The sequence below is a fragment of the Nelusetta ayraudi genome, unplaced genomic scaffold (genome assembly GCF_046127955.1).
Source record: "Nelusetta ayraudi isolate G7.1 ecotype Tasmania unplaced genomic scaffold, CSIRO-AGI_Nayr_v1 ptg000135l, whole genome shotgun sequence".
NCBI lineage: Eukaryota > Metazoa > Chordata > Actinopteri > Tetraodontiformes > Monacanthidae > Nelusetta > Nelusetta ayraudi.
In genome coordinates, this window is record NW_027466185.1 from 6780135 (window position 1) to 6805850 (window position 25716).

At 47.7% G+C, this 25716-nt stretch overlaps 1 protein-coding gene across 3 annotated transcripts; it reads left to right on the top strand.

Annotated features, from left to right (window-relative positions):
* The first annotated feature begins 65 nt into the window (after window positions 1–65).
* gas2l3 (growth arrest-specific 2 like 3) lies at window positions 66–23969 on the top strand. Of its 3 annotated transcripts, XM_076011481.1 has the most exons (10): window positions 70–217; window positions 699–820; window positions 8498–8554; window positions 15004–15190; window positions 17335–17453; window positions 17566–17707; window positions 18438–18501; window positions 18584–18725; window positions 20036–20140; window positions 21895–23969. In XM_076011481.1, exons 3-10 carry the CDS (start codon window positions 8531–8533, stop codon window positions 23188–23190), a joined length of 2079 nt encoding a protein of 692 aa, XP_075867596.1. In that variant the 5' UTR covers window positions 70–217; window positions 699–820; window positions 8498–8530; the 3' UTR covers window positions 23191–23969. The 3 variants fall into 3 exon arrangements, with proteins under 3 accessions (XP_075867594.1, XP_075867596.1, XP_075867595.1); XM_076011479.1 differs by lacking the exon at window positions 699–820 and having other exon boundaries at window positions 66–217; XM_076011480.1 differs by lacking the exons at window positions 70–217; window positions 699–820 and adding an exon at window positions 6900–7054.
* Window positions 23970–25716: the final 1747 nt, after the last annotated feature.

The following is a 25716-nucleotide window of genomic DNA, read 5'->3' on the forward strand; positions in this document are numbered from 1 at the left end:
CAGGTGAAGCTGAGGTACCGCCCCCTGGGCTTGGCGCGCTCTGATTGGCCTGTTCGAACACCGCTGCCCACAAACACGGAGCAGCGGCGAACATGAGAGTCCGACAACAAGAAGTTTACAGCCTCGAGATTTCCCACCAGGAAAACGCCGGGAGAAGTCAACGCAAACTGTCCTGGGCTTTACTTCTTCACCCCTCAGCGGTGCTCAAGCGTTGCTGGTGAGTCTCGGCATTTCAACCCGGTCGTGGAGGGCTTCTCGGGGAGCCTTTGCCCAAGTTTTCCCGTTCGTGTCCAAGTTTTCTCCCCGTTCTTCCCCCAAATCCATGAGGCAGCCTCGTGGAGGCTGCTCGCGAATATACTGCAAATATGTGTAATTTTGGACCGTTTATGTACTGTTTTGTGTTTTCCTGTGTATATTTCACATTTAGGCGCGTCGTCACAAGCTTGCTGAAAGTTAGAAGTAAATGGAAATTCGTAAAATTCGAAGAATGACAAGCTTGGTTTACTTTATTTTGTGTGTTTCTCGTAAAATCTATGTGACAATAGTCTTTCTTGCAGTTCAAGTGCCGTTTAGAAGTTTTTAAGAAATAAACTTCTGAAGGGCACTTTCTCTTTTTACTCGCCCGCGTCGCTTTCGACTGAATGATGAGGTTGCAATTTAAAGCTGCTTACACCTCGCTCCCTTGTCGCACCTGGCAGCTTTAAATGTTGCATAACGGCATCCGATTAATTGGCATTGACATCAGGTATTTGCGTGTTAGTGTTGGGTGGCGGTTCCAATATCGACTACGCACAGGGGATCGGCAGGTGGGAATAAATAGGTAAGAGGATGACTAGTTCACTGGTGCACATCTAATTTGGGACGCAGACGTTTTGCATGATGATACTGGTGGTGGTGGTGGCTGAAGAAAATGCATTAGGAAGCCCGGCTCAGCATGCCGAGGAGGAAATGCAATTCTTTCTTTATTTGTGTAGCAGCAGTGGGCACGCTGCTTGACTCGTTTATCTAGTAATGCACAGTGACAGTGGGGTATATTAACGCGAAGAACCCCTTTGCTGTGACATTCCTGGTTTCCTGTTAGAGGAAGGAGGATGAAGCAAAGGCTCAGCAGGTGCTTCTGTGTGTGTGTGTGTGTGTGTGTGTGTGTGTGTGTGTGTGTGTGTGTGTGTGTGTGTGTTGCTCTGCTGCTTTCTTGTGACTCGGCCGTGCAAATCAAACCTAAACATTCTGGATGCCTCCGTTTGTGAAAGAGTCGTGTTTGCCGACCGATGTTTTCTTCTATTTCTGAACACGAGGTACTGGCATCAGCTTGACGTTCTTTACTGCGAATGAACCTTGTCGTTTTGACATAGGCGGTGCTATCCTTGTCTGTTTTCGTGTCTTTTTCTTTCTTTCTTTTTGCGTGATTCAGACTTTGCACAGCGCTCACAGTGATTTTTTTATTTCGTCTTTTTGGATAAGAAGACGTTGAGGCTCGCAGAAAGAGACCAGCTCCTTTCAAGAGGGTGTGACTTGCCTCAGTGCCAAGCCTCCCTCTCTGTGTCAAACCCCAAGGTGCCCCTGGAATGCCCTCGTCCGCTTGCCATGGCAGTCCTGTGTGGGACGACGCTGTCCCATCGCGGCTCTCTATGAATAAGGGCGCGTGTTATGAGTCCCAACCCAAATTCCATCCATCCCTCATAATGACCATCTGCCTGATATTTGGCATCAGGCCCTGCGCTTCAGGCCCGCTAAGGCTCCCACAAGAAGTTAAGGGTGACGCACACACACACACACACTAGATGAGACAAAGGAGGCTTAATGAGTTAAAAATGCACGTGGGCGCATATGGGCCCCACTGCTGCGTGTGTGGACACAATGGAGACGATCATGAAATCTTGGATTAGCCCTCATTTATTCGGGGTACGGCTTACTGGACTGGTGGTTTTTGAGTGTGCGTTGGGGGTGGGATGTATGTATGTATGTATGTGGGGGGGAGGGTCGTTACTCTGTTAGCGGACGCGTGCACTCCGTAGCTGACACGCCTTCACAATCAAAGCACTCCTTGTTAATCGCCGTAGACCAAAGGGAGCTCAGGTTTCGCCGGTCCCGTCAGAAAAGTCAGGCTGATTAAGGTGAAAGGTTCCTCTGAATTTTTTTTAAGACTTGCTCCTCCTCCTCCTCCTGGACTGATGGGGATTATTATGCGACAAACAAATGTGGCTAATTAGGCTGAGCTTGTGACCTCTTATCTTCTTGACCCGACCTTCAGTAAAGAGTCGAGAGACGTGGCCTGTTTGGGGCCACAGAGGCTTATCCAAACTGACCAATGAAGCTGGTTACATGTCAACAGCGAGGTTGTGCATTGAGTGCCTCCAAAGAGTGACAGACTCTAATTTGTCTTTTTTTTTTAATTCTTCTACTGAGGTTGACAGGAAGCTTTGTAATGTTTCTATTTCTAACTGAAAAAAAGCCTCATAATAACATTAATTAGCACCTGAATGGAGGTGTTGCATTGTTAATTGCGACCTTTAATTAAAAAAAAAAATCATGGCCACTTCTGCTACTGGCAGGCTGTCAGTTGCTTTTTTTTGTAAAATAACAGCAAAGGTGGGAAATCAAGCGTTAGGCACGTTGGGTTTCTCCTGCACGGCCGTTTCAAACACCTCACTGGTCGGATGCCTGGACTGCAACTGAAACAGTGATGTCATTGCTGTCAGTTGCCGTGTGTGTGTGTGTGTATGTGTGTGTGTGCACGTGGGTGCGTGCGTGAGTTCAGCAGGAATGACTCCCGAGTTGGCACTGGGCCACGGCTGCTCCAGTTTAAAGGATGCCGTGCCTGTGTGTTAGTCACCGCTCCGTGACGAGAGCAACTGCCTCTAACCGTCATGGTTGACTTTTTTTTTTTCTTTTTTTAAAAAAAGTAATAAAACATAGGAAGAAAGCTTCTTCTTTTTTTTCTACCTCGGAATCAACGAACAGGCTCCTCTGCTGTAGCGAGCCTTTGAAAGCCGGTCCGGAAGCCTGATCCCGATTCGAGCAGCACCGCCGTGTTTGCGGATCCCCGCGATGAGCAGTTGGCGTGTGTGTGGTGAGCCGAGGATTAGCGTCAACTAATCAAAATGGGATTGGCAGGTGACTCCAACCCATTCAAGCCTTTAAGATGGACTTTGGTCCCACCAGTCTCACCTCTCAGGAAAGACCACTAAAACAAGGGCGAGAGGAAAACGGGCCAAGAGTTGTTTTTAATCCCGCTTGACCGGGGATGTTGTGTTGCAACCATGTAAAGAAAACAAAACACAAATCAACAAAACGGGGAGAAACATGATCAGCAAGCCTGTGCAGACCCAGGGGCCTGAATTACTTGAGAGGGTTTTATTCGGGATAATGTCGCGCCGACTGCGGACCGTTGACAGCTATTTACTCTTTCATTCTCCTCGGCAGAATGAGTTCCCCCAGGCAGCCAGGCCCCATCTGCAGTGAAAAGGAGCAGGCCGGGATCTAAATGAAAAGCTGCTCCCAGAGGGTAATTAAGTCCAGACACAAAAGGGCCTCAGCAGGAAGGAGTCTAATAGAGGAGGAGTTGGTATTCTCTGAGGGTGGGGTCGGGTCCAGCAGAACTGCTTTGGACTGCGGGACGGGTGAGGGTCGGGTTGGTGGGAGGGTCGCTGGTTCTGAGAGGCCGCCAGCTTCCAGCCGCTTTACATTCGAGCCAGCGAGGACACACGCTCGCTGAACGAGGTCAGTCATCCGTTCTTGTCCGCTTCAGTCATCGAATGAAGTGCCAAAAGTTGAGTTGGTCGCGTTCACCTGCACAAATCAAGAAACACCCCAGTGAGTAATGTGGCAACTCCCAGGCGATCAATTGAGCAAACTATTTCGGTTAGTTCTGCAGAAGATGACGAACAACGGCTCCGAAAAGTCCCGGAGGTGCTGCACGTGGATGACCTCCCTTTTTTTTTTATTATTATTATTATTTGTTGTTGTTTTTTTTTCCAATTCTTCGCCTATGTACACTCGGTCCGTTTTATCTATTCCTGCGAGAGACGCACGGCGCCGTGTACCGGAAAATCAAAAGGACATCGTAGCCCGATATGCTCCTTTTAACGCATTACGTAATGCCTTCCCGGTTCTTTCTTTCCCCCCTTTTTTTTTTTTTTTTTTTGCACTTCTGCACGGGTGCTCGCGTGCAGTTGGCGGAAACGCCGCAGGCTGCATGTGTGCGCCACGTGCTGCGTGTGTGTGTGTGTTGTTGCCGTCAGTGCCGTCGCCGAGGTGGACGGGCCCTGCTGTCTGGAATAGCGCTGATCCTCTTAAATGATTACTATCTGCGGCGAGAGGGAGAGGTGACCCACGCGGGACGTGCGGACAGATGTCTCACACACCCCTCCCACCACCACCACCACCACCACCCTCGAAATAAGAAATACACAGCTATCTATGTTTGGTGTCAACGACGTGGAGATGGGGCTCAGTATCGCTCTTCTTTCTTTCCATTCTTCTTCAGGCTTCTCTTTCTCAGGGGCAATTCTTCTTACTCGCTCAGCACCTTTTTTTCTTGGCAGGAAGTGGATTCCATTGAGTGCATAACAATGGGAAACACTTCTGTCAATGAGACAATCCAGATAAATAATTCATAGCAGCGTTAATGTGTCTCTGCATGCTTCAGGTTTGAGTTAATGAAAATGCAGGGTTGAAGATGCCTTTTAGAAAACGCATCAGTGTGCGGTCGACACTTAGCACTCTTCAGTCTTCCCACTGGAAAAGCCCAGTCTCTTTATTTCTTTTTAACACTAAAGCTTATGTATCCCACAACTGTTGTTTTGTCCCATTTTCCCAAGTGGAGGACCCCCCCCCTGTCCCCCACACACACACACACACACACACACACACACCTCCAACAAGGCTTGTATTTCACTCGAGAAGAAGAAATACGGGTTGGTCAAGCCAAACCTGACAAGGGTCAGCCAAAGTGGGCTGACTCATTTATGCAGTCATCCCACAATGACTTTGGAACTAAAAAGGACCGTCGTGAGGTTGTGTTGTAGTGCTCGAGATTGGTCTTGGTCTCGAGACCGCTGTGTAGGGGCCGTGATCTCGTCTCGGACTGGGTGGACTCGAGATTCTGCATCTTGAATGTAACAAAAAAAAAAAAGCAGCAGTCATTTGTTTTGTTGTGATTTTTCTTTGATGCATGCGGTCTTGTTCTCGTCTCGGTCTGGAACGCCAGATGTCCTGGTCTCGATCTCGATACTCTCCAGTCTTGATAACATCTCTGTCTCGGATGTTGTGGTCTCGGCGGCAACACTAGTAAGAGGGACTGCGGTTGAGACGGGGAATTCTGATAAAGCACCTTGAGGAATGAAGTTGTGGGAACTGATTTAGAAGTGAAGGAATAACTAAATTCCACCTTGTTCCGTCGGAGCGCTCAGGCAAAGAACTAACGACACGTTCTCCGTAAAGAGGCTCAGCTGCATATTTGGCCCGGCCGAGAACAGAAAGTCCCTGATGGACCAAAGGGCACCAGAAGCAGTGGGTGACTGAGGAAATGGAACATGGAGGAAGAGCGCCGGCTTTGTCGCGTTGCGTTGACCGCCTGAGAATGCCGCGTGGAAACACTTTCCACCGGCGCCGTGAAGCGTGTTATTGTCTTTGCCCGGGCCCCTCTGGCCCCGGTCCGTCTCCCCCACCCCCCTTGCACCCTGACATTTTGACCGTGCGTGGGTGCCTCCCGGCCCTCCGTCGCAGAGCCGCCTTCGCCGAGGCCCCAGATGTAAACAACTGGAGCTCGGCGTCCAAAGATTTGCCCTTTCGTCCTCTTTGAATTGTTTATTGTTTCTCGCTCTTGTGAATGTGCGGGTTGTTGGTCACGAACGCCTGCGTGCCGAGAAGAAGCGGAATCATCTGCCCCTCTTATCCGACAAAGCCAAATGTCTTCGTTCCTTCGCCGCTTCTGGTTATTCTGTCCCGAATGAACTTTGAAAAGACGCTGCCGACTCTTTGAGATCAATGATATCTCTGTGTGTCTTTCTTTTTACGCTTTTAAAAAAATGCCCTCGTCAGTTTTATACGCGGTTCATAAAAAGTTTAGCAGCTGGAGCAGCATCACGCAAAGTGTGCGTTGCGTGTTGTCGCTTCTTGTCTGTTTTTGCCGCTCAGAAGAATCAGAAGAGTTCTTTGAGGGAAAAAAAAAATCATCAAATCATATCGAGAAGCTAGAAATTTAAATCAACTCATTTGGTCGTAAATTGACTTTTATTTCTAGCGTCTCAATCTGATTTGTTCAGTGATGTGTAGCTTCCTTGAATCCCCACAACATTGATCAGCGAACCCTCCGCCTGAACATGACGTAACCTTCAACAGTCTCTTCTGTTGACTACAGCGTAGTCTCAAAACGGTCCGTTCCACAGCTGCGCATCCTCGCGAGTCGCTTGTCATGACGTCACGTGTTTGTTTGTCTCCCGGGGCCGAAGCGGTCGGAACTCTCGTGCACGTGGGCCGGGCCGTCCCCGGAGGAGCGACGGGGCCCTGGCTCGACTCGCTTTGCCACGAAAAACATTGAACAGAATGCTAAATTTCTCTCGCGGGGGTGCAGGGGGATACGGAGAGGGCACCAAGAGGTAACCAAGAGCCCCCCCTCCCCCGTCCCTCCACTCATTCCATTTCATTGCATCCCGGTCGGTTGGGGAAGTTCCCGGTTGCTGGTGTGTGTGTGTGGAGAGCGGCGAGCTAGCGCAACAATAGAAGCTTTGTGAGATGAGGGTCCCGTTGTGACGGGATTGTCGGGGAGGGTGAGGGGTTGGGGGGGGGCTTAGCGAAGCGTAGCCACTTCATTAGTCAGGGCTCTCCTTTTGCACCTCCTCCTCCTCCTACCACTCCTCCCACTCCCATCCATCCTCCCCTCCCTGTCACGCTCTCTCACCCCTCTCCCGTCCCCGCTGCCTCACAGCCAGAGCTGCTCAGGCTGCGCGGCGGTGAGCTCAGCACTCGGGGATCCAACGGAGATGCGCTTCTGAGTCTTCCCTCTCTTTTTTTTCTTTAACCTGACCCGGCACCACTCCGTTTGGGTTCTGAGGTAGGTGCTCTTTGCGCTGTCATCCTCTCCTCCGTCCCGTCCTGTCCCGTCCCACTCGCTGGTCTCCTGCCTCGACCTCCGCTTTAGGTGTCCAATGACTGCGCACGCAGGGCAACCGGACTCCGGTGACAAAGGGTGTTTCTGAAGCTTCCATCAGAGCCGTCGCTGTGCTGGCGATGACATCGCTCCTAAGGCAACGTTTCTGAAAGTGTGTGTGTGTGTGTGTGTGTGTGTGTGTGTGTGTGTGTGTGTGTGTGTGTGTGTGTGTGTGTGTGTGTGTGTGTGTGTGTGTGTGTGTGTGTGTGTTGTGGCAAGGGACTATTGCCTCAGCTGTGTCCACCAAATTATCAGTGTTGTTAGGAACCCCCCCTTCCCCCCCCCACCCACCCACCCACGCCGTGTCTTTGTCAAACACACGCCCTCTGGGACAGTCGAGCGTGGGGATAATCCTTCACATCCTGTGTGGGGAAAAGGCCAGAGTGCCCGATGGCTTCCTCGTGAGAAAGTCTGATGCAGCTATTCAAACCAGCGCCGGAGGGGCTGTTCACTGCGTCCTCGGCACCGGCTCGTAGTATTAATATTGTTAAATCCAAAACCCGGGGGACTGGTGACAGGAAGTGGGAAGACCGTTGTCTGTTTCTATTGGGGATGCACCCGTACCGCTTTTTTTTTTTTAACAGCATGTGTACAGTGCAAATACTTGTATTTCAGTACTCATACTACAATATTGAGTACTTCATAAGGCCATTGGACATGATAGAATGACTTTGATTTTCTTTTAGTTTTTCCACAGATGTTCTGTTATTTGAACAACTTTCCCCGGCACGTCTTCCTTGAACATGAGGTGACTGCCGCAACGTTTACTGCAGTACAAACACAAATTTAACAACATTTTCATACGCAAACGTATACAGCTGGTATCTGTGTCGTGGTATCGGCACGTGTTTCACGAGTACATTTCGAGTACTCGACCCTGCTACTGATACGCGATACTGGTATCCCTCGTTTCTATAGTACGCACTGTAGATGTCAAGGATTGATTTAAAACTGACTTGGCAAATAAGGATTCATGTAAACTTTATGTCTCAAGCTCCAGTAGAAATGAGGTTTAGCCACCAGTTCAGGCTTCAGGCAGATTACATATGACTTAATGTTACCCCTGAGTGGATGAATGCCTCATTCATGATGGGAAATCTCTGCAGGGCCGCATGTTGCGAATGATGTTTGCATCCGCTCAGCACGGGCAATAATATTCAATAAGTTTACAATCCTGTCATTTCTGAAAGACTTGAGCACTTTTTTACATTTTTTTATACCAATTCAAGATTGTCTTAAATTGTCCTAAATTGACTTCCTGCTGGAGGTCGCTGCAGTCTTCACCCATGTGAACAACATCCAGTCGTCGCCTCCGCCTAACACTTTTCATTTCTTCTCATCCCTCAGAATGAAGAAGTGACTCGTCTGTGATCTGCAGTCATGGCCGTCCAGACTGGAATCCAGGTGAGCTCGTCAATTTCAACCTCTCCCGTGGTTTCGTTTACTCGCCGTCCTTGATGGCCAGCGAAAGTCTTGTGATGCTGACGAATGCACAATGAGCCGAGACGGGTTTGACAGAAAGTCAAATCTGAGAATCAAAAGTGCATTTGTTCGTAATTTCCGCTGTGTTAATTAGCATTTTCTGTTAATTCTGCAAGGTGCAGGTGTGCCAGACGGGCTTCATTTTCTCCTTGGCCGTGTTTGTCAATGCGTAACTCTCACACCTCAGAGCCTTTGGGTTCGTAGTGGAGTTGTTTTCCCCATAGTTTCGTCTGTTTTGATGTTTGTTTGCCTGCATTACTGGCGGCCGACGTCACCCTTTTCCAAAGCAAAGGCTCCCTCGCTCAGCTGGCGGCGTTCTTCCACTGTGCCCGAGCGGAGCGGTGACTCATCAGGGCGATCTGCGTCGCCACTTTTGAGTCGGGGTGGAAGAAGTTTCCCCGGGCCGCAGCCGGAGTTATTCCCATTTTAAAGAGCGGCCTCAGACGACTGACTGCCGCTCCGGCAGCTGCGGCGAGCACACCTGCGCTCCGGCACGCCGCCTCGTTGTTTTTCTAACGCGTGTCAGACGTTCCACGGCTTCAACACCCCCGAGGAGTTGCTCCTCGCATTTTTTGCAGGGGTGCGGATGGAGCGCGCAACACCACCCCACCCCCCCCCCACTCCCCGTCTCCCTGGATTTGTGGCTACGCAAAATATGCGTCCCAGCTCTGCGCTCTAACATGTGGTAGGAAAACCTCTTGCACAGATGTCGGCGTGTTTTAAGAGGGTGGTAAAAAGAAATTCCCCAACACTGCTGGCATCCTAACTGGATTCTTAAGCTTCCAACGAACTCATTTCTCCACATGCGCAGGCCCTCAGTTAGATTTTTCAAATGAGATTTCTGACAACACTCCGCCTGAAGGATAATTCAACCTTTCGAAATATTTTCTCTCCTGATTTGAGGCCACACGACACAACCTGCAACGCGTCTTTGAACGTATGAATCCCAGTGGCAAAAGTATTCACATTCTGTACTTGAGTCATACTACTAAAAGTACTGATTGATTGTTACATCCACGTTTACACTTTTAATATCAATAACATTATTTTCTACATTTGTGTTTTTCTCTTTACTCAAAACATACTGAGTGGTGACCCCAAAGCCGACGTACTACAAAATAAGATTAGATTAGATCCACTTTTACATTAAACAACAGAATAGCATAGTTGAAATAACTTTATATCCCTTAGGAACAACTGCAATGATGAATGATAAAGTGAATTACAACATCATTTGTATATTTTAAATCCTATTAAACATAAAAGTAACGAGCAGGTTTTCCAATGTAAGAAGTAGAAAGTACAGATGTTTGTGGACGAATGCAGGGAGTAAAAGTAGAACGTCGTCACTCAGTAAAGAATACCTGTCTACCACTCCACATACAGCAACAAACAACAAAATATTTGGACAGTCATTTTGATAGTGCTTTTATCAGATTAGGACTATTATTTATTTGTTTTTAAGTTGAATAAGAAGCGGCTGGCTCCCGCTTCTTCAGTGCAAATATGAGTCATTGTCTATGAAATGGTAGAGCAAATAAAATTTCTTCATTTTTGGGCTGTTGCAAGGGCAAATATCTAAAAAAGCGATAATGATATTGATCCTAATCAGATGAGTTTGTAAAAAAAAAAAACAAACCCCGATTGTCCTAGCTTGTGTAGCATCATCAATAGCATCCCCTCCCCCAGAGGCAGCCTGTGAAGATATTGATCCTCAACAGAGACTGTGAGTCTGTGTGCCGCTTCTAGAGCTCACCTCGGTTCTCTCCTGCCAAAATAGAGCGAGGTCATCACTTGATAACCGGTTGCACTCTGACTGTTGGGTTCAACCGGGCAGGAAATGGAAGCATCCATCGACGTATAAGTGGCATACGCTTAAATGTATAGACGCAGGGGGTAGAGGACGAGCAGGGTAGAATTGATTGATGATTGATGATGATTTTCTGAACTGACCAAACTGTTCTCAGAAAACCATTGCGACGGCTCGAAATTGGTGCCGTGTTTGGGGGTCGAAAATAATTTTTAGTGGCTTAACATTGTTTTACGGGCTTAGAATATTTCAGCGGATAGTCCTGGATTTGTTCTGTGGGGCTGCGTCAAAACAGAAAGAAATAACAAGAGTGCAAAAGCACAAATGAGCAGGGTTGTTCAGGGGGATTAGGCAGGGGCTAAGACTCGAACCTGCGTTGTTCACACTAAAATTAGTTCCTATATGTTACTCGGCAGGGAGCTCAGCTCAGACAGAGGAATAACCTGAACAGAGGCCCCGGAAGTGTTCTACGATTATCGCCGTTTGGAGGATTTATTACCCATCAAAGAGCCGGATTGTGAAATTCCTCTGCGTTTCCCCTCGTCTCCCAGAGTTACAAACACAAGTGGCTCCGTTTCATATTTGAAAGGAGCTGCATGACCTTGTTAGTTCAGCGTGGCCAGGCCAAACAGCTCTTAGTTTAGTTTTCAACCCTGAAAGGTCAGAGGTCAACGTGGTCCATGGGAACTGAACTCCAACAACAACAAAAAAAATCCACGTTTGAGCAAATGTAAAGATGCCGATACCCCAAGACTGGAATAATGAATTGAATTTGAAATTATGATTAAAATGATCTTAAATGAGACAAAAACAAATGTTAATGAGTAGTGCTAGAGGTAATTTCTCGCTAATTTTCCGACTTGTTCTTTCACAGATGGAATCATAGTAGAACATCTTGATGACGTCACTTCTGTAATGCAGTAAACAGATCGGTCATGAACATCTTATGTAATTGGACGCATGCAAACGAGCGCTCTTGCTTTTGAAAAAACGGAATGTCACGTACACTAGCTGAAGGAACGCTAATCTGTTTTATTTTGCTCCAGCTTCCCAGTATTGATTATTGTTTCGACGAGATCAGCCGGCCCGGCTATAAATAGCGAGGATTAAGACGGAGATCCCTGAATTGTCTGCAGCTAACAAACAAAACGAGCCGCGAGCTTCTCAGGAATATATATATATAATATATAACAGGACGTCCAAATTAGAAAAAGCATGGACAGAATAATAGAATCACTGAAGCTGCTTGGTCTTGGACGTAGTCAGGTGGTCATGTAGTCCAGGTATGGGCAAACTACAGCCAGGAGGCCATTAAGGCCCATTAAGCTTTTTAATCCGGCTCACCGAACTTGAAGAAATGATATTAATCGTCAGTAAGTCGTAAAATAGCTTTATTTCATCCATTCTTTTTCAGTGTTCTCAGAGTCATTTCAATAAAGAGCTAAACATCGTGCGGCTTCAAAGGCATATTTTGTTGCAACTTTGCTTTGGTTCATTTTCAATAGACATTAAAGCACATGTTTTCTATACATCCCATGTTATATTTTTTCTCCTATGAGGAGGCTCACTCAAATTTTACAACCCTTTGTGGCCCACCAGTCAAAAGGTTTGCCCATGCCTGATCTAGTCTGAGGAGGATTAGTGTGCGTTCAGACGTCTCCTCCCAACAGGAGTATGTTTTTTTTTTTAATGTAACTTTAAAGGTTCAGCGTAATCCGGGTCTGCATTTTTCTAATTAGCCGCTTCGTCTAGAAATGCTCATATGCTGTTGAGAACCTGCTGGACGCCACAGGCGGCCCTGCCCTCCTCAACCGCCGTTACGTAACGTGCGCCAGTGTGCGTGCATGCATGCACGCGCACGGGTCGGCGCGTCCCTTTTGAAGTGAGGCAACCTTTGACCTTGGTTTTGACATTGGGGCGTTTTGACACTCGCCTTTCTAAGGTCAGAGGCCGCCCGAACTTCGGGTCGGGAACGAAAAAAACATTCCCAAATGGAGCGTGTTGATTGGGTTTCCAAAAGCTCGAGGCTTCACCTGACGAACGCATTCCACCACAAAATTCATTACGCCGGTTTAGCGGTGAGTCACGAGAGGCCGCGGATTGGCCTGGGAAGAAAAACACACACAGAGTCGCCGTCCATCCGAGGCCTCGCGCATCCCTGAGCGACAGAGGACGGTTTTCAGGCGCGACACGGCGGTCCGTTCAGCAGATTTGTGATGTCACAAGGGAGGGTGAGAGGTGCGATACCTCTCCCACAATAGCAACGACGCCAAAACCAAGCGTTTCTTATGCGGGAGGCTGTAAACAGAGGGCTAATTATCCGACGATCTACAGCAGGGCTGTCAAATTAAATACACAGTGGGCCAAAATTTCAAACTTGGACAAAGTTCAGAGGCCAACATTGACATTCACTGAAGAACTGTTCCTCCTGATGTAACCGTGAACCTTTTTATATGGACCCAAACAAGTTTCAACCTTAATGTGGAACAAACAGAGCTTGATACTCTTCAATAAATAACTTCATATTTCACACATGCAAAATCCAATTTCAAATAAATTAATAAATAACTCATCCAAGTAAATAAAAATCGCATGCCTTTTTTTATTTGCAACGTTCTGCTTTAAATTTCAACAGTTACCTTTTTCCAATAATAAATGTAAAATTGACAACAATAAACCAAATAAGTCATAACATTCTTTAACAAACGCCCTGTCCTGATTGATGTGCCAAAATACCAGCACAACATTCTGGGATTTGTAGTAGACTCTGCGGGCCAATTTTGGCCTGCGGGCCAGAGTTTGACACCTATGATCTACGGTGACTATATGCGTGCTCCTTGTTTTTCGGGGCACTAAGCCAACTCCTCCCACTGTAGCCGGCGGGTGTTATGTACAACTCTCCTGGTTGTGCGATGGGGGATTAAGGGCTTCGTCTTCAACAGATGTCGGCAAAGTGGACGAGTCGCCGCCGCCCAGAAAGCGAGTTATGTAACGTCTGGACGAGGTGTCACAAAGTGCACATCTGCTGCTGATTTCCATATTTGTTTATTTATTTTTTTCTGGGAGGGGAGGAGAGGACTTTCCAACTTCTGCTTAAAATCTCTTTTAATTGAAAAACATCAAAAACCACGGACGTGGGCGGCGGCTGTGAAACAGAGAGCGGCCAAGGTCACCGGAGGATTAGTTTTCCTCTCTTCCTTTCTTTCTTTCCCTCTTTCTTTCTCATCCGAGGGAAAGAGAGAGAGAAAGGGGGGATGAGATGGGAGGGAAGGGACCGACGGGAGCGACGAATACGTTGGGACATCGGCAGCTCCAGGCACCCAGCTCGGCAGTGTGAACACACACACACACATTCAGTCAGACTCCTTTTTGCCATTTTCGTAGGTGAAATGCTAAAAAAACGGGACACAAAACGCAAACTTGCTGGGTTTTTGTCTCCTTTAGAATGGAAATGAATCCGGGTTTGTATCGCCGACTAAACCACCAAATTGCGGAGCAGCGGCAGTGGTGGCGGCCTTGTCGGAACTGGCTGCAAGCCCCGCTCCACTGGAGCTTGCAGCCAGTTCCGACATCGTCCCTGACACGTCTCTACCTCTCTGCATGGATGCCCACGCCAGAGTTCGATGACGCGGTGCAAAGCTGCGTCGCACAACTGCAGGGTCCGGCACTTAAAGGAGAGAGAGCCGCTTCGAGCTCCAGTTGATCAGATATATTTCAGATCGAATCAAATCAAATCTTCCATCTCTTCCCAGAGGGAGGTTCGAAAAGACCCTGATTTTTCTCAGCCAAATGGGAAACATGAGAACAGGTTAGCGTAACCCGCTTAGCAACACTTCCAAAAACAGACTTCGGTCGCATAGAGCATTTGACAGCATTTGACTCGGGACGTCCTAGACGGCCTTAATTGGGCTCAACGGGCTGCTGTACACAATTCGGTTTGTGTAACTCGAAACAGAAGAAAGCTAATCATCGCCTAATTTCCCCTAAAACGTCTCTCCGCCTCGGAGTCGCCTCAAAAAGCGCGACTTACTGAAGGAAGCGCTCAGATCAGATTAGGCAGATGTCTCAATAAGTGGGCAGACTCACTAATCTGCTCTTTCTGCTGGTTTCCCCTGCTGTGAGTAAATGCCAGGTGATAATGTCAGCCTTTTCTGCTCCCCCTTCTTTCTTGTAATGCATTTACTTTACCAAAGGGTCACCAACCATTTTGGAACCTGAGAGCTACTTCATGGGTACTGAGTCATACCACGGGCCACCAGTTTGCTGAACTCTTCTGAAATAATAGGTTTTCTCAGTTTGCCTGTATCATTATTAATGATGCTCATCACGTTAATGATTTCTCACGATAATCATCTCACAATGACTTAACAAGGTTGGATACAGATATCAATAACAACATTTTGTTTCAATGAATCAGAGTTCAGTGTTGACCTAAACTTCTCCAGGTGTATAATAAAATATTTTTCATCTTGCGATTTTAAATATGTTGTCATTTTTGAATGTATATAGCAGCAGTATAAAATGACATTTGAAATGCCCTCCTCTCCCCCCCGGTGTCCAGGTATGGCTCGGCGAGAGGTTCGACGCCCCGCTCCTCAGCCCCCGGAGCCCCCGCAGCCCCCTGGCGCAGCGGCACGGCCCCGGCCTGGCCGACGTCTTCCAGTACGACCAGTGGCTGGCGGTGAGGCACGAGGCCACGCTGGTGCCCATGCAGGAGGACCTGGCCATCTGGCTCTCCGGCATGCTGGGTGAGCGAGCGGTCGCGGGGTCCCCTCCCCCCCGAGCTTTGTTACGATTTACTGGGAAATAGGGCCGCAACGATCAGTCGACATAATTGACTGCACTGGCAACGAACATTTGTTAATGCAAAAATGTAAGCGTCAAGGCGTCGCGTTGTTATTGTAAATCGCTGAATGATAAGATCACACTCCGGCCACTACGTGCTCGCATGTAGCTGCAGTGCAGCTACGAGTGCTGAAGGTGGCAGTGTTGCTCGTCGTTTACATCCAGCAAGGAAACGAAGAAGAAGAATGCGCGCATTATGGCAGAATAGACGAGGCACGAAAACTCGGACCCAAAGTTTCTAAAGTTTGGGAATATTTCATAGAAAACAAAGCAGCGAAACACGTTGGGTGCGAACTCTGTGAAGCTCACGCAGCGCTACGGCGATGCTCCAACACGTTGGTCACCGACACCCCGCAGTCGCTGTATCATCACGCACCTAGTTCACAATTAACGTAGAGGATAGATATTTCGTTGATACTTTTTACATTACATGCTTATTTGTTAATTAACCCTCAGCCTATGACGCAAGTACATAGTACGATTTTTCGTACGTTTATCAGTCGGAAAATCATGGAGCAAGCTAGCTTAGCGAACGCTAGTTCGCTTAAGTAAATGCATACTTTACAGCAGTAATTAGTTAAGTACAGCCCCCTTAGTGTTTATACTGAATTCTAACACGTTTTCACTTATCATCACTTATCAACTGTGTGATTTAGGGCATATTAATTCTTAGATTTCTTACAACTTAAATATCAATTTAAGGGATTAAACTGTGATAAACATTGCGTATAATCTTTAAATTGTTAATTAATATAGCTGGTATTTTACGTTGAAAAATATAACTATGTTCTAGATAAATGTTTTATGTGACATTATTTTAATATATATATATATATATATATATATATATGTATATATATATATATATATACATATTTTTTTTTTAAACATTCTGTCAGAGTACAGTATTACACAGGTGTGAAGATTTAAGCAAGTTAAGTTAAACAGAAGTCCAACAAAGGTGCTGAAAAACAAAGAAGATTATTGTGACCAATTGAAACAATAATCAATAGATTAGCCGACAACAAAAATAGTTATTAGTTGCAGTCCGTACTGGGAAGCGCGAGCAGGTTCGACATGACCATGCCTGCCTGTGTAAATCATGGCTTGCTCACAGTTCGCCCCCTGAAGCACACATTGACCCAGGTTCTCGCATGTAATTGGCTTTCAGTACAGCACTGCGAACCCGCAGAAGAAGAACACGAGTGCAACCAAATCCTCACCGTTCCCATTATTGTACCCACACCCATCGAAAAAGAACAAAGGAGCAGGGCGGAACCCGAAGCCGACTGGAAACTGACTCCATTGTGAAGCTCTTTTCTTGTTTTTATTTTGTTTCATGAGGAGACTGACAGTTTGGGTTTTGTCCTGTGGAATGTGGGCAGGCCGCAACCGTCCTGAAATCTATATTTTTTTTTTTCGACTTTTTTCTTCTTCCTCTCAACAGTTTGACCCTATCTGATATGCGACCCTATCTGATATGCAAACCTCCCTGAGGCTGCAGAAACAGGTGGCGTACAGCCAATGAAGTTCCAGAGAACCCCCCCCCCCTCCCAGGAGGCTGGGAATGTTTCTTCACAAAGTGTTTGAGCCATTGTGCTCGGCGTTCTCCGTGTAAATCCAGCGTGCGCAGCCTTTGTTCGGAGCCTCCTGGGTGTCTGTGATTTACATGAGGAGGCCGTGGGAGTTTATAGAGGACTCCTCTGAGCCGTCGCTACGAGCTTCCACCTGAACGGCTCGAAACTGAGCTTCAATCGCTGCGTTAACATTGTCGACACACAATGTCACACACAATTGAATGAATCCATATGATTATTATAACTAGATGAAGGCATTCTGTGTTGTTGCACCATTTTTCTTTTTTTTTTTTTTGAGTAAATTTGGGGTCGCGGCTTCATGACGAGGAAAAAAGTGTGGGTCCCGAGACTCAACCAGTTGAGAAGCACTGGTCTGAAGAGCAGCCCAGAGCGACAAGAGTAGAGCCGTGTTCGCCTTTTTGCAGCACTTTTGGTCATTGGGTCGCCTTCTCCACGTCTGCTGTCTCCAGGTGAGGAGGTGCGAGCCGAGTTTTTCATGGAGGAGCTGAACAACGGCGTGAAGCTCTGCGAGCTCATCGGCGTGCTGCAGACCAAGGTTGCCCAGAGCTGCCCGTCAGCGCTGTGCAAGGTGAGTCGGGCCGCGCGATCAGTGACCGGCCCAGGGTGAGATTTCACCTTGTCATATTTTATTTTCCATCCCATATTGCCCCTTTACACTGAGATTTCTTTCCTCCCTTCAGCTGTTTACCACGAGGAAGGTGGCGTGCAAGCGCCACGCCTCGCCAGGTTCCTTCTTCGCCCGCGACAACACCGCCAACTTCCTGGCCTGGTGCCGCCACATCGGCGTGGAGGAGACCTACCTGTTCGAGTCCGAAGGCCTCGGTAAGGACCGGCTCCATTCATTCCTCCTATCGGTGCCTTTGCTTTGGATGCCCTTTGCGGTTGTGTCGGTTTGTAGAACCCGGTCGTTATCCAGGAACTGAAACCTGTTTTCCATCCAGATATGTATGTGTGAGTATATGTGTGTGTATATGTGCATATATGTACGAATGTATATGTGTATATATTTACGTGTGTAAACCCATTTTGATGCAAAGTTGCTTTTAAAACGCAGATCCTGTGCATGAACCAACTGGTCACTCGCTCACGATGTCAAAAACGACTGCACACACAAAAAAAAAAAGAACGGCCCGACTCGTAAGCCCTGTAATTCTCCCAGGGGTCTCTATCGTTTAAGCCTTTGGTTTTAATGGTTTAATAGGATCTGCTGGTGGAGGCCAATCACCCTGAGTACTTATCATGGGGCGTCTTCTCCGCAGTGTGCGGACGGCTCTCTAAAAAAACGGATTGGGGCAGTTTTAGAGAGGGAGAAGCCCGGAAAGACTTTTATCCGCTTCTCCTTTGGGACGCATGCGCGTTTTTTTAAATCGTGTCCCAGAGTGCCTTCAAAAGTTCCGCCTGCATGAATCAGGGCGGCCCCCTCAGGGAGAGGGGGAGAACGACTCATTTTGAACTCACGATGTCACGTTTTCCCCTCCCCCACGCACCAAAAATAGAAACGCCGCCGCTTCCCAACACGCGTGAAATAAGTGTTGTTGCCTCTCTGTCCCAGTGCTGCACAAGGAGCCACGGCAGGTCTGCCTCTGCCTGCTGGAGATCGGCCGCATCGTCTCCAAGTACGTTCGCCTCACCTCGCCTCACCTCGCCTCACCTCCAGTGCGAAAGGCGCACCGTTCCATTTTGAATTGTGTTTGCCAGGTACGGTGTGGAGCCGCCCGTGCTGGTCAAACTGGAGAAGGAGATCGAGCTGGAGGAGACGCTGCTGCTGACGGAGGAGCCGCCGCCGGCCGTCAAGACCTTCAGCGTGTGCTGCCAGCACGGAGGCCTCTACCAGGCCGGGGTGAGTGCTCCTACCTCCGTAACCCCCTACGTCCTACACCAGGCACGGGCAAACTGTGGCCCGGGGGCCATATGCGGCCTGTTAAGCTTTTCAATCCGGCCCGCCAAGCTTGAAACTATATTAATAAACCTTCTGAATATTTCAGTTTCCCTGCGTTCTCGCGTTTTCTGCCACAATAATAATGATGATGATGATGATGATGGCATCCTGAAGAATAACGTAACTCGCGCATTCCTGGCCAACACCGACGTCACGCAGGTGGTCCACGTGCGACCCAGTTGTTGAGCTGCAACTCTTGCCGCTTCACCGGCGCCCCACGGGGTCGGTGGTGGGGGGCGGGGGGGAGCGACCATGTGACTGGGCCGTGTGACTCAGGCAGATAGATGCCGTCATATGGCCAGAGGCGCACACATACGCACAAACGCACAACTCAGAGTATGTCAAACTCTGCCAATACGGCTGCGATGAACGCAGGACCAAGTGGGTTGGACCTGTTGGTTCCGCCATGTTGATTCTGCATGGCTCCTTTTATTCTCCATTGTCGAATAACTTGTTTGTTCGTCTTCTTCTTTGCTCTGTCGTATATATCCATCTTTCCCATCGTGTTAACAGTTTTCGAAAGTAACGCGTCTGATTTTTTTCGTTGAAAATGTATTATGACGGGCAGAAAAAACTTGAGTGTATAATTTGTCTGAACTCAGAGATCCCGTCGAGATTCTCACGCCGTCGGCGGCGCCCAGTTTATTTCCTCCCAAGAGGAGGGAGTTTATCACTAGAAGAGACAGCTGGGCTAAAAATAATTTTAATAAAATAAATAAACCAAACTCATCGAAGCAGGAAATGTGTTGGGATGGAAAAGTGGCCGCTGCTGAATTCTCTCGTGTCAGGAAACAGTTTTTTAGGTCTCTGTCTTCAGGGCCTTTCATCACCGCCAACGTGCGCGATTCAGCGCCCATCATATTACCTTTAGAATAGAATAGAATCCTTTATTATTCCCACATTGGGGAAAATTGTATAATTACAGCAACAATACAGTGCAAAAGAACAAAAATCATACAAATAAAAAAAGACAAAGATATAAAATACAAATATACAAATAAAAAAAATACATTATATTGACAGTTGGATTATTTTACAAGTCATGTACATATTAGTGACAGAAATAATTGTTTTATATGAAATCCAAGTGTTTGAGTGCAGTTGTACATCATGATGGCTTTGGTGTTGCAATGTGTGGCTGCATCACGCTGTTGTTTAAGATGATGAGATAAATGTGCCTACTCACAGTTTTGTGTGTCTTGGTTTGGCAGGACCACGGCACCGACGAGCCTCCCTGCAACTGCTCCAACAGGGTGTCCATTGAGTACCTGTCCGAGGGACGCTACAGACTGGGGGACAAGACGCTCTTTATTCGGGTGAGAGTGGTAAACACACACGCACAGTGCAACAGCAGACTAGCGCTGGCCCACTTAAAGTCGGGATTCAGGCAGTCAGCAGATTCTATTCAGACGCAGCCCTGGCCTCAACACAATGGTCGCTGTGATAGTCTCGCACTGCGAGGAGGAAGCGCAAATCCAAAAAACGAAGAGTCGTCGTAAGACTCAGCCGAGCGGAAAAGATTCCGAGACGCTCGCGAAGCAATCGGAGCGGCAGCAGGGGGAGGGGGAGGGGGGGCAGCCAGGAGGGAAGTAGGCCGAGATGATCCGCAGCTCGACTGCTCCGGTGCTTACGCCGACCTTTGACCTCGCAGACAGGGCCGTTCCCCTGTCGGAGGGCAAGCGTTGCTTCAGAGTTGAGCAGGAAGTGCTTTTGATGCCCTGATCAAGGCAATGAAAAATCAATGTGAATTCAAGTCCCACTGATCTGTGGGTAGAAACCATTTGAAAATCAGTCTCGTATTCAGCAAGCAGCTACTTCCTTGTTTCACCTTTTCAATATTCTCAGGTTGTTCTGCCTGAGCTCCTCACAGCAATTACAGACAATAAATAACAGACGCTTTAAGGAATGTGAACTCATAATAATACAATGCAATGCAAGAATACATCCCACTTTGACAACAAAGATTCCCAAATAGACACGTCAAAGGCAGAAGTGGTAACAGGGCAGGTAACATGACTTATAGCTTCTTGCTTAACCCCAATCTTACAGGAAGTCCTCATCAGACTGTTTTTGTTTTCTGTGATGAACCAGAAATGATATTTGTAGATTTGAAGAATCGTGTGAGTCCAGATTGCTTTTACAGTCCTTTCTGCGTAAACTGCAAGCCATGACCTTTGACTGGAAACGAGCCGCTCCTTTACAACTCTGCGTAGAAATAAATAGATTTCACGCGCAGCACTTGATACAAGCACACACACTGTTTACATCCAATTAGGTGTGTGTGTGTGTTTGTGTGTGTGTGTGTGAGAACCTTGCCAAGAGAAGCCGTCACTAGATCCCTCTCGCCAGCCACGGTGAAACGCACGTAAGCTCGTTAGCCAATCGCGGCGGATCACGTTAGACCGTTACATCATAATTACAACGCCGTGCGCGCCGTGCACGCCCTCGGGGCGGACACGCCTCCCTGTTTGGATCTGCAGCTGCGGCTATTTTGGGAGCTTCTTGGAATGCGTCGCCGCTTTTGTTTAAAGGTCCAGTTGATTTCTGATTTTTATCTTGGTAAAAGCTTAATGTACTGCCCATCAATACTTAAATGAATGTGTATAATGCCAGTACAATACAAGTCATTTGGAAAGGTTCTCTTGTGTGTGTATATAAGAATATAAATAAATCAAGGGTCTTGCTCCCAGTTAGTTGCCATCTTGCACCACCATATTTCTAAGGAAGCCTGGTGAGGACAATCCAGCTGCCTGACAGTGCGTTTCGCAATTAGGGTAAAAGCTGGCGTCCGCAAATAAACCAACAAAGCAGAAGAAGGTGGATGAGGTATCCAGGGTGGGTGCACTGGCCACTGTAGTTCATTGGCAAGCTCAGGAGAGTGAAAGATGCTGCAATCCAAAATGTAACCACTTGATGTCGCTGTGTCTCCAAAATCTCCAAATACTACAAACTTAACCTTTAAAGAATCTGGGCATCTATCTAAAGCCACATTTATTTAAATAGAAAAAAAGAAAAAGAAATGAAAAGTGACCGAAAAAACAGAAATGAAAAGTGACCTTCTGCTTCACAGATGCTTCACGGCAAACACGTGATGGTGCGCGTCGGCGGCGGCTGGGACACCCTGCGCGGCTTCCTGACCAAGTACGACCCGCTGCGGGTGCTGCAGTTCACCACCCTGGAGCAGAAGATCCTGGCCTTTCAGAAAGGCCCCCCCGGCCTGGGGGGCCACCACCACCACCATGGTGGTGCCTCCACCGCGCCCCCTCCCCCCGACATGGACCCCCTGGCCGCCGTCAACGACCTCATCTCCTCCTCTTCTTCTTCCTCCTCCTCCACCTCGTCGTCGTCTTCGTCCTCCAACTCCGCCTGCAAACCGCCGGCCGTCCCGGCGGCGGGGCCCGCATGCCGCTCCTACGCCCCCTCCCCGGCCTGCACCCCCACCCTGCCAAGGAAGTGCCCGGGCGCTGCCCTGGCGGCGGCCAAGAAGGTCCTGCAGGGGGCGCCCTCCTCCCCCAGGAAGCCCACCCAGCTGCCCCTGCCCACCTCCGCCAAAGGCTCCTCCTCCCTGCCCTCCACCCCGGTCGGAGGCCCCTCCAAGCAGCCCCCCAGCCCGGCGGGCCCTTGCGCGCAGCTCCACCGCAGGGCCCTCACCCCGTCCTCCTCCACTCCGAACCCGGGCTCCAAACTGAAGGTGCGGCCGTCGCCCAGCGGCCCCGCCCCCCAGCCCCGGAGCCCCGTCTGCCCTGAACCGTCCTCCAAGTTCCCCAAGCCCTCCAGCCCCACCACCAGCCCCACCCCCACCCTCATACCTCGCCCCCTCACTGTGCCCAAAGAGGGCCGGCCCCCCGCAGGCGCCACCCAGCGCTCCCGCCTCGCCCAGCGCCGCCCAGGCTCCCCGGCGTCCCGCCTCCGCCTGGAAGCGGCCCGGCGAGTGAGGGCGGCTGCCAAGGCGGCAGCGACTCCGGCGCTGAGGGCCGCCGCTTCCTCCTCCGCCCCTCAGACCAGGGCCCCCACCCCAACCTCGCGGACCGCCTCCCCGGTGCTGACCAGAGGGAAGGAGGGCACGGCCAGAGCCAAGGGGCCGCCGCCCAGCAAAGTGGCCGCTGCCCCTCAGGTCCTGGCCGGCGGTACCAGCACTGGCGCCGGCCTTTCCAACCCCAGAACGCCGAGGGCGGGCCGGACCCCCGGTCAGGCGGGCTCAAAAGCCCAACCCGGCCCCGGGCCGGCCCCCGCCCCTCAGAGAGCCACCCCCAACGTCGGAGCGGTCAAGGGCGAGCCAGAGAACAGCAAGAGGGGGCCTCAGTGCAAAGGCAAAGGAGTGGAGCCTTATTTTGAAATGAACAGCAGGAGGAAGCAGAGGACATAAAGGGGTGAAAGGAACGACGGCATCGGAAGCCAGCAGGCTGGTGGGGGGGGTGGGGGGAACCGGCGGTGGGGGAGTGTCAGTTACCAAAGTCACAATGCAGTGAGCAAACTGGACAGAAAGGAGCGACTTTTTCTCCACACATTCACACCCATGGTCAGATTTGATCCACTGGTGCTGTGTCTGAATAATATCCAGTGAGGGGGGTTGAGGGGACGGACCCTCCACTTGAGTGCCTTCATAGGAAGACTTGCTTCCGAGCGGGCATTAGAATGTATTTGGTCATCGGGTGGGGGGGTAGTGGTGATTTTTTTTTTTTTTTAAATGTTTTTTTGTTTTTCTTTTCTAACAAACAAAATTGCACACTCACCGAGCACTCTTGACTTTGGACCTCTCTGAGAAAAGCCAAAGTTCCAGATGAACTACTGATCAAAAAACGCCTCTTTCCTCTTCAACAGAAACACTCAAAGGCCTCCTACTGGCCTGAATCGTTTTAGAGCAGAACCTTCTGGGTCTGGGCTTGTTTTTTTTTTTTTTTAAATAATGGATTCTAATATTTGAGTCGGTTAAAAGTCTAGTTTTCTATGTGGTTTTTGTGTGTATGTGCGTGTGTGTGTGTGCATATAAATATATCAGTGAGGATTTTTTTTTTCTCTCTTCTTGTTGGCACTTTATAGAAACTGTTTGTCAGGATTTGAACGTTGATCCCTTTGATTGTGTCTGTCCGTCTCGGCTACCTTTGTCTACTTGATCAATAAATGGACAATTGTTTTTAAAAGTCACCATTCATCTGTCATGTTTTGTATCTGTTGCCATTCAAAATGTTGGAAAGTACCGATTCCGTCTCGAATTATCTCCAAAAAGAAATACTATTATTCACAGTAAGGTGTGACAGTGAGTAGACATAACTGAAAGAAGACAGAGTAGTTAGTCGTTTTGTGCAAAATAACACAAAACTATCTAAATTTATATATATATATATATATATATATATATATATGTATATGTATATGTATATATATATATATATGTATATGTATATGTATATATATATATATATGTATATATATATGTATATATAGAACTAGTGTTGGTGAGTAATCTATTACTAAGTAATCCACTACTTTAAGTAAACTACTTTTTTTAGTAACAGAGTAATGTAACGGGATTACTCTGGCAAAACTGGTAATTATATCATACTTAACTTTATCACTGATACTTTATGTAACTTACAATTACAAAAGGTCACTAACAGGGATTAAAATGATTTGCCATTTGCTTTCTTACTACAACTGCACAACTACAACATTAAATATTACATATTAATTCTAAATCACACTTAAAATCCAAACTGCAATGAAGTTGTGATGATTAGGAATGCTGTGATGTGGCGTAGCGATAATTGTTTTTATCCTCCCTTACTTTTAAGGTAGTCATTTTACTGAGAGTGCACATAAAACAAACTTCAATTTTCTCATTTGACAATAACCTAGTTCTGATACATCCTGGACACCTGTATTACGCGGGCCTGAACTAAACCGGCGTTCGGTTTTTGTGGTACGGTAATGTGACAGTAAAATTAAATAATACGTTTGGTTTTATATTGATCGTTCTGCCACGTTGCTCCGACCTGAACTGCTGAAATTGGGCCGGTTGGGCCAAAATCGCTGCTTTGCCGCCATCTTGTGGTCTCGGTTAGACACTGCAACTGTACTGCGGTCAGCGTTCGTGTCGTGGATGGAAAAAAAACAATTTGACATTTTAAACAATCTCCATGAGTAAAAGCAAATATGTAAAATAAGTAAATAAATAAATACTTCGCGTACACATCAAACAAGTAATTCCTGCACTCAATAAAATCACCTTCTCAACGACTTACATTTCATTAAGGTGCAATAAAACACTTATATATCAGTATTATGTAGATAATCCAACTGTAAGATGTAAATATCTTGTTTTCCCTTTCTTGCTTTCTTACTGTTTTATTTTATTTCTTTATTTCTTTTTAATTGATATTATTTTCCTTCTCTTTGCACTATACTGTATCTGTAAATATGCACATTTTCCCACGGTGCGATTCATTCTATTCATTTTGATAACATAGTTCTGATGCATCCTGGTTGAAGGATATTGATTTGAAGAAAAAAAAAAGTCACCTGTATTGTAAAGAACTGCGTTTTTTTTTCTCAGTTAACGGCAACAGACGCTGCGGTGCCACAAGGTGGCGGCACAATAACGGTTTCTGCCAATAGAGTCTAATTTCCGCAGTTCAGCTCAGAAAAACACAAGCCTGAAGGAATTAGCTTTCCTAGTTGTACCTGGCTCCGTTGCTTTGATTTTCCTCATGTGTGATGTGACAAACACAGGTAGGAACATAAAATATTTCTAAACAAACCAAAAGCTGTGCCACAAATGTAGCGGGCACATGATGAGATAATCCTAACAATTAAAAGCTCATTATTGTTCTTCCACTGTCTAATGGTTAACCGTGATCCTGTTCATGGCAGTCAGTATGAGGCACTGTGAGAT

Coding starts and splice junctions, on each gene's coding strand:
- gas2l3 (XM_076011479.1), top strand. CDS start 8,531: ATGGCCGTCCAGACTGGAATCCAG. Junction 8,555..15,003: donor CCGTCCAGACTGGAATCCAG/GTGAGCTCGTCA, acceptor CCCGGTGTCCAG/GTATGGCTCGGCGAGAGGTT. Junction 20,141..21,894: donor ACAAGACGCTCTTTATTCGG/GTGAGAGTGGTA, acceptor TCTGCTTCACAG/ATGCTTCACGGCAAACACGT.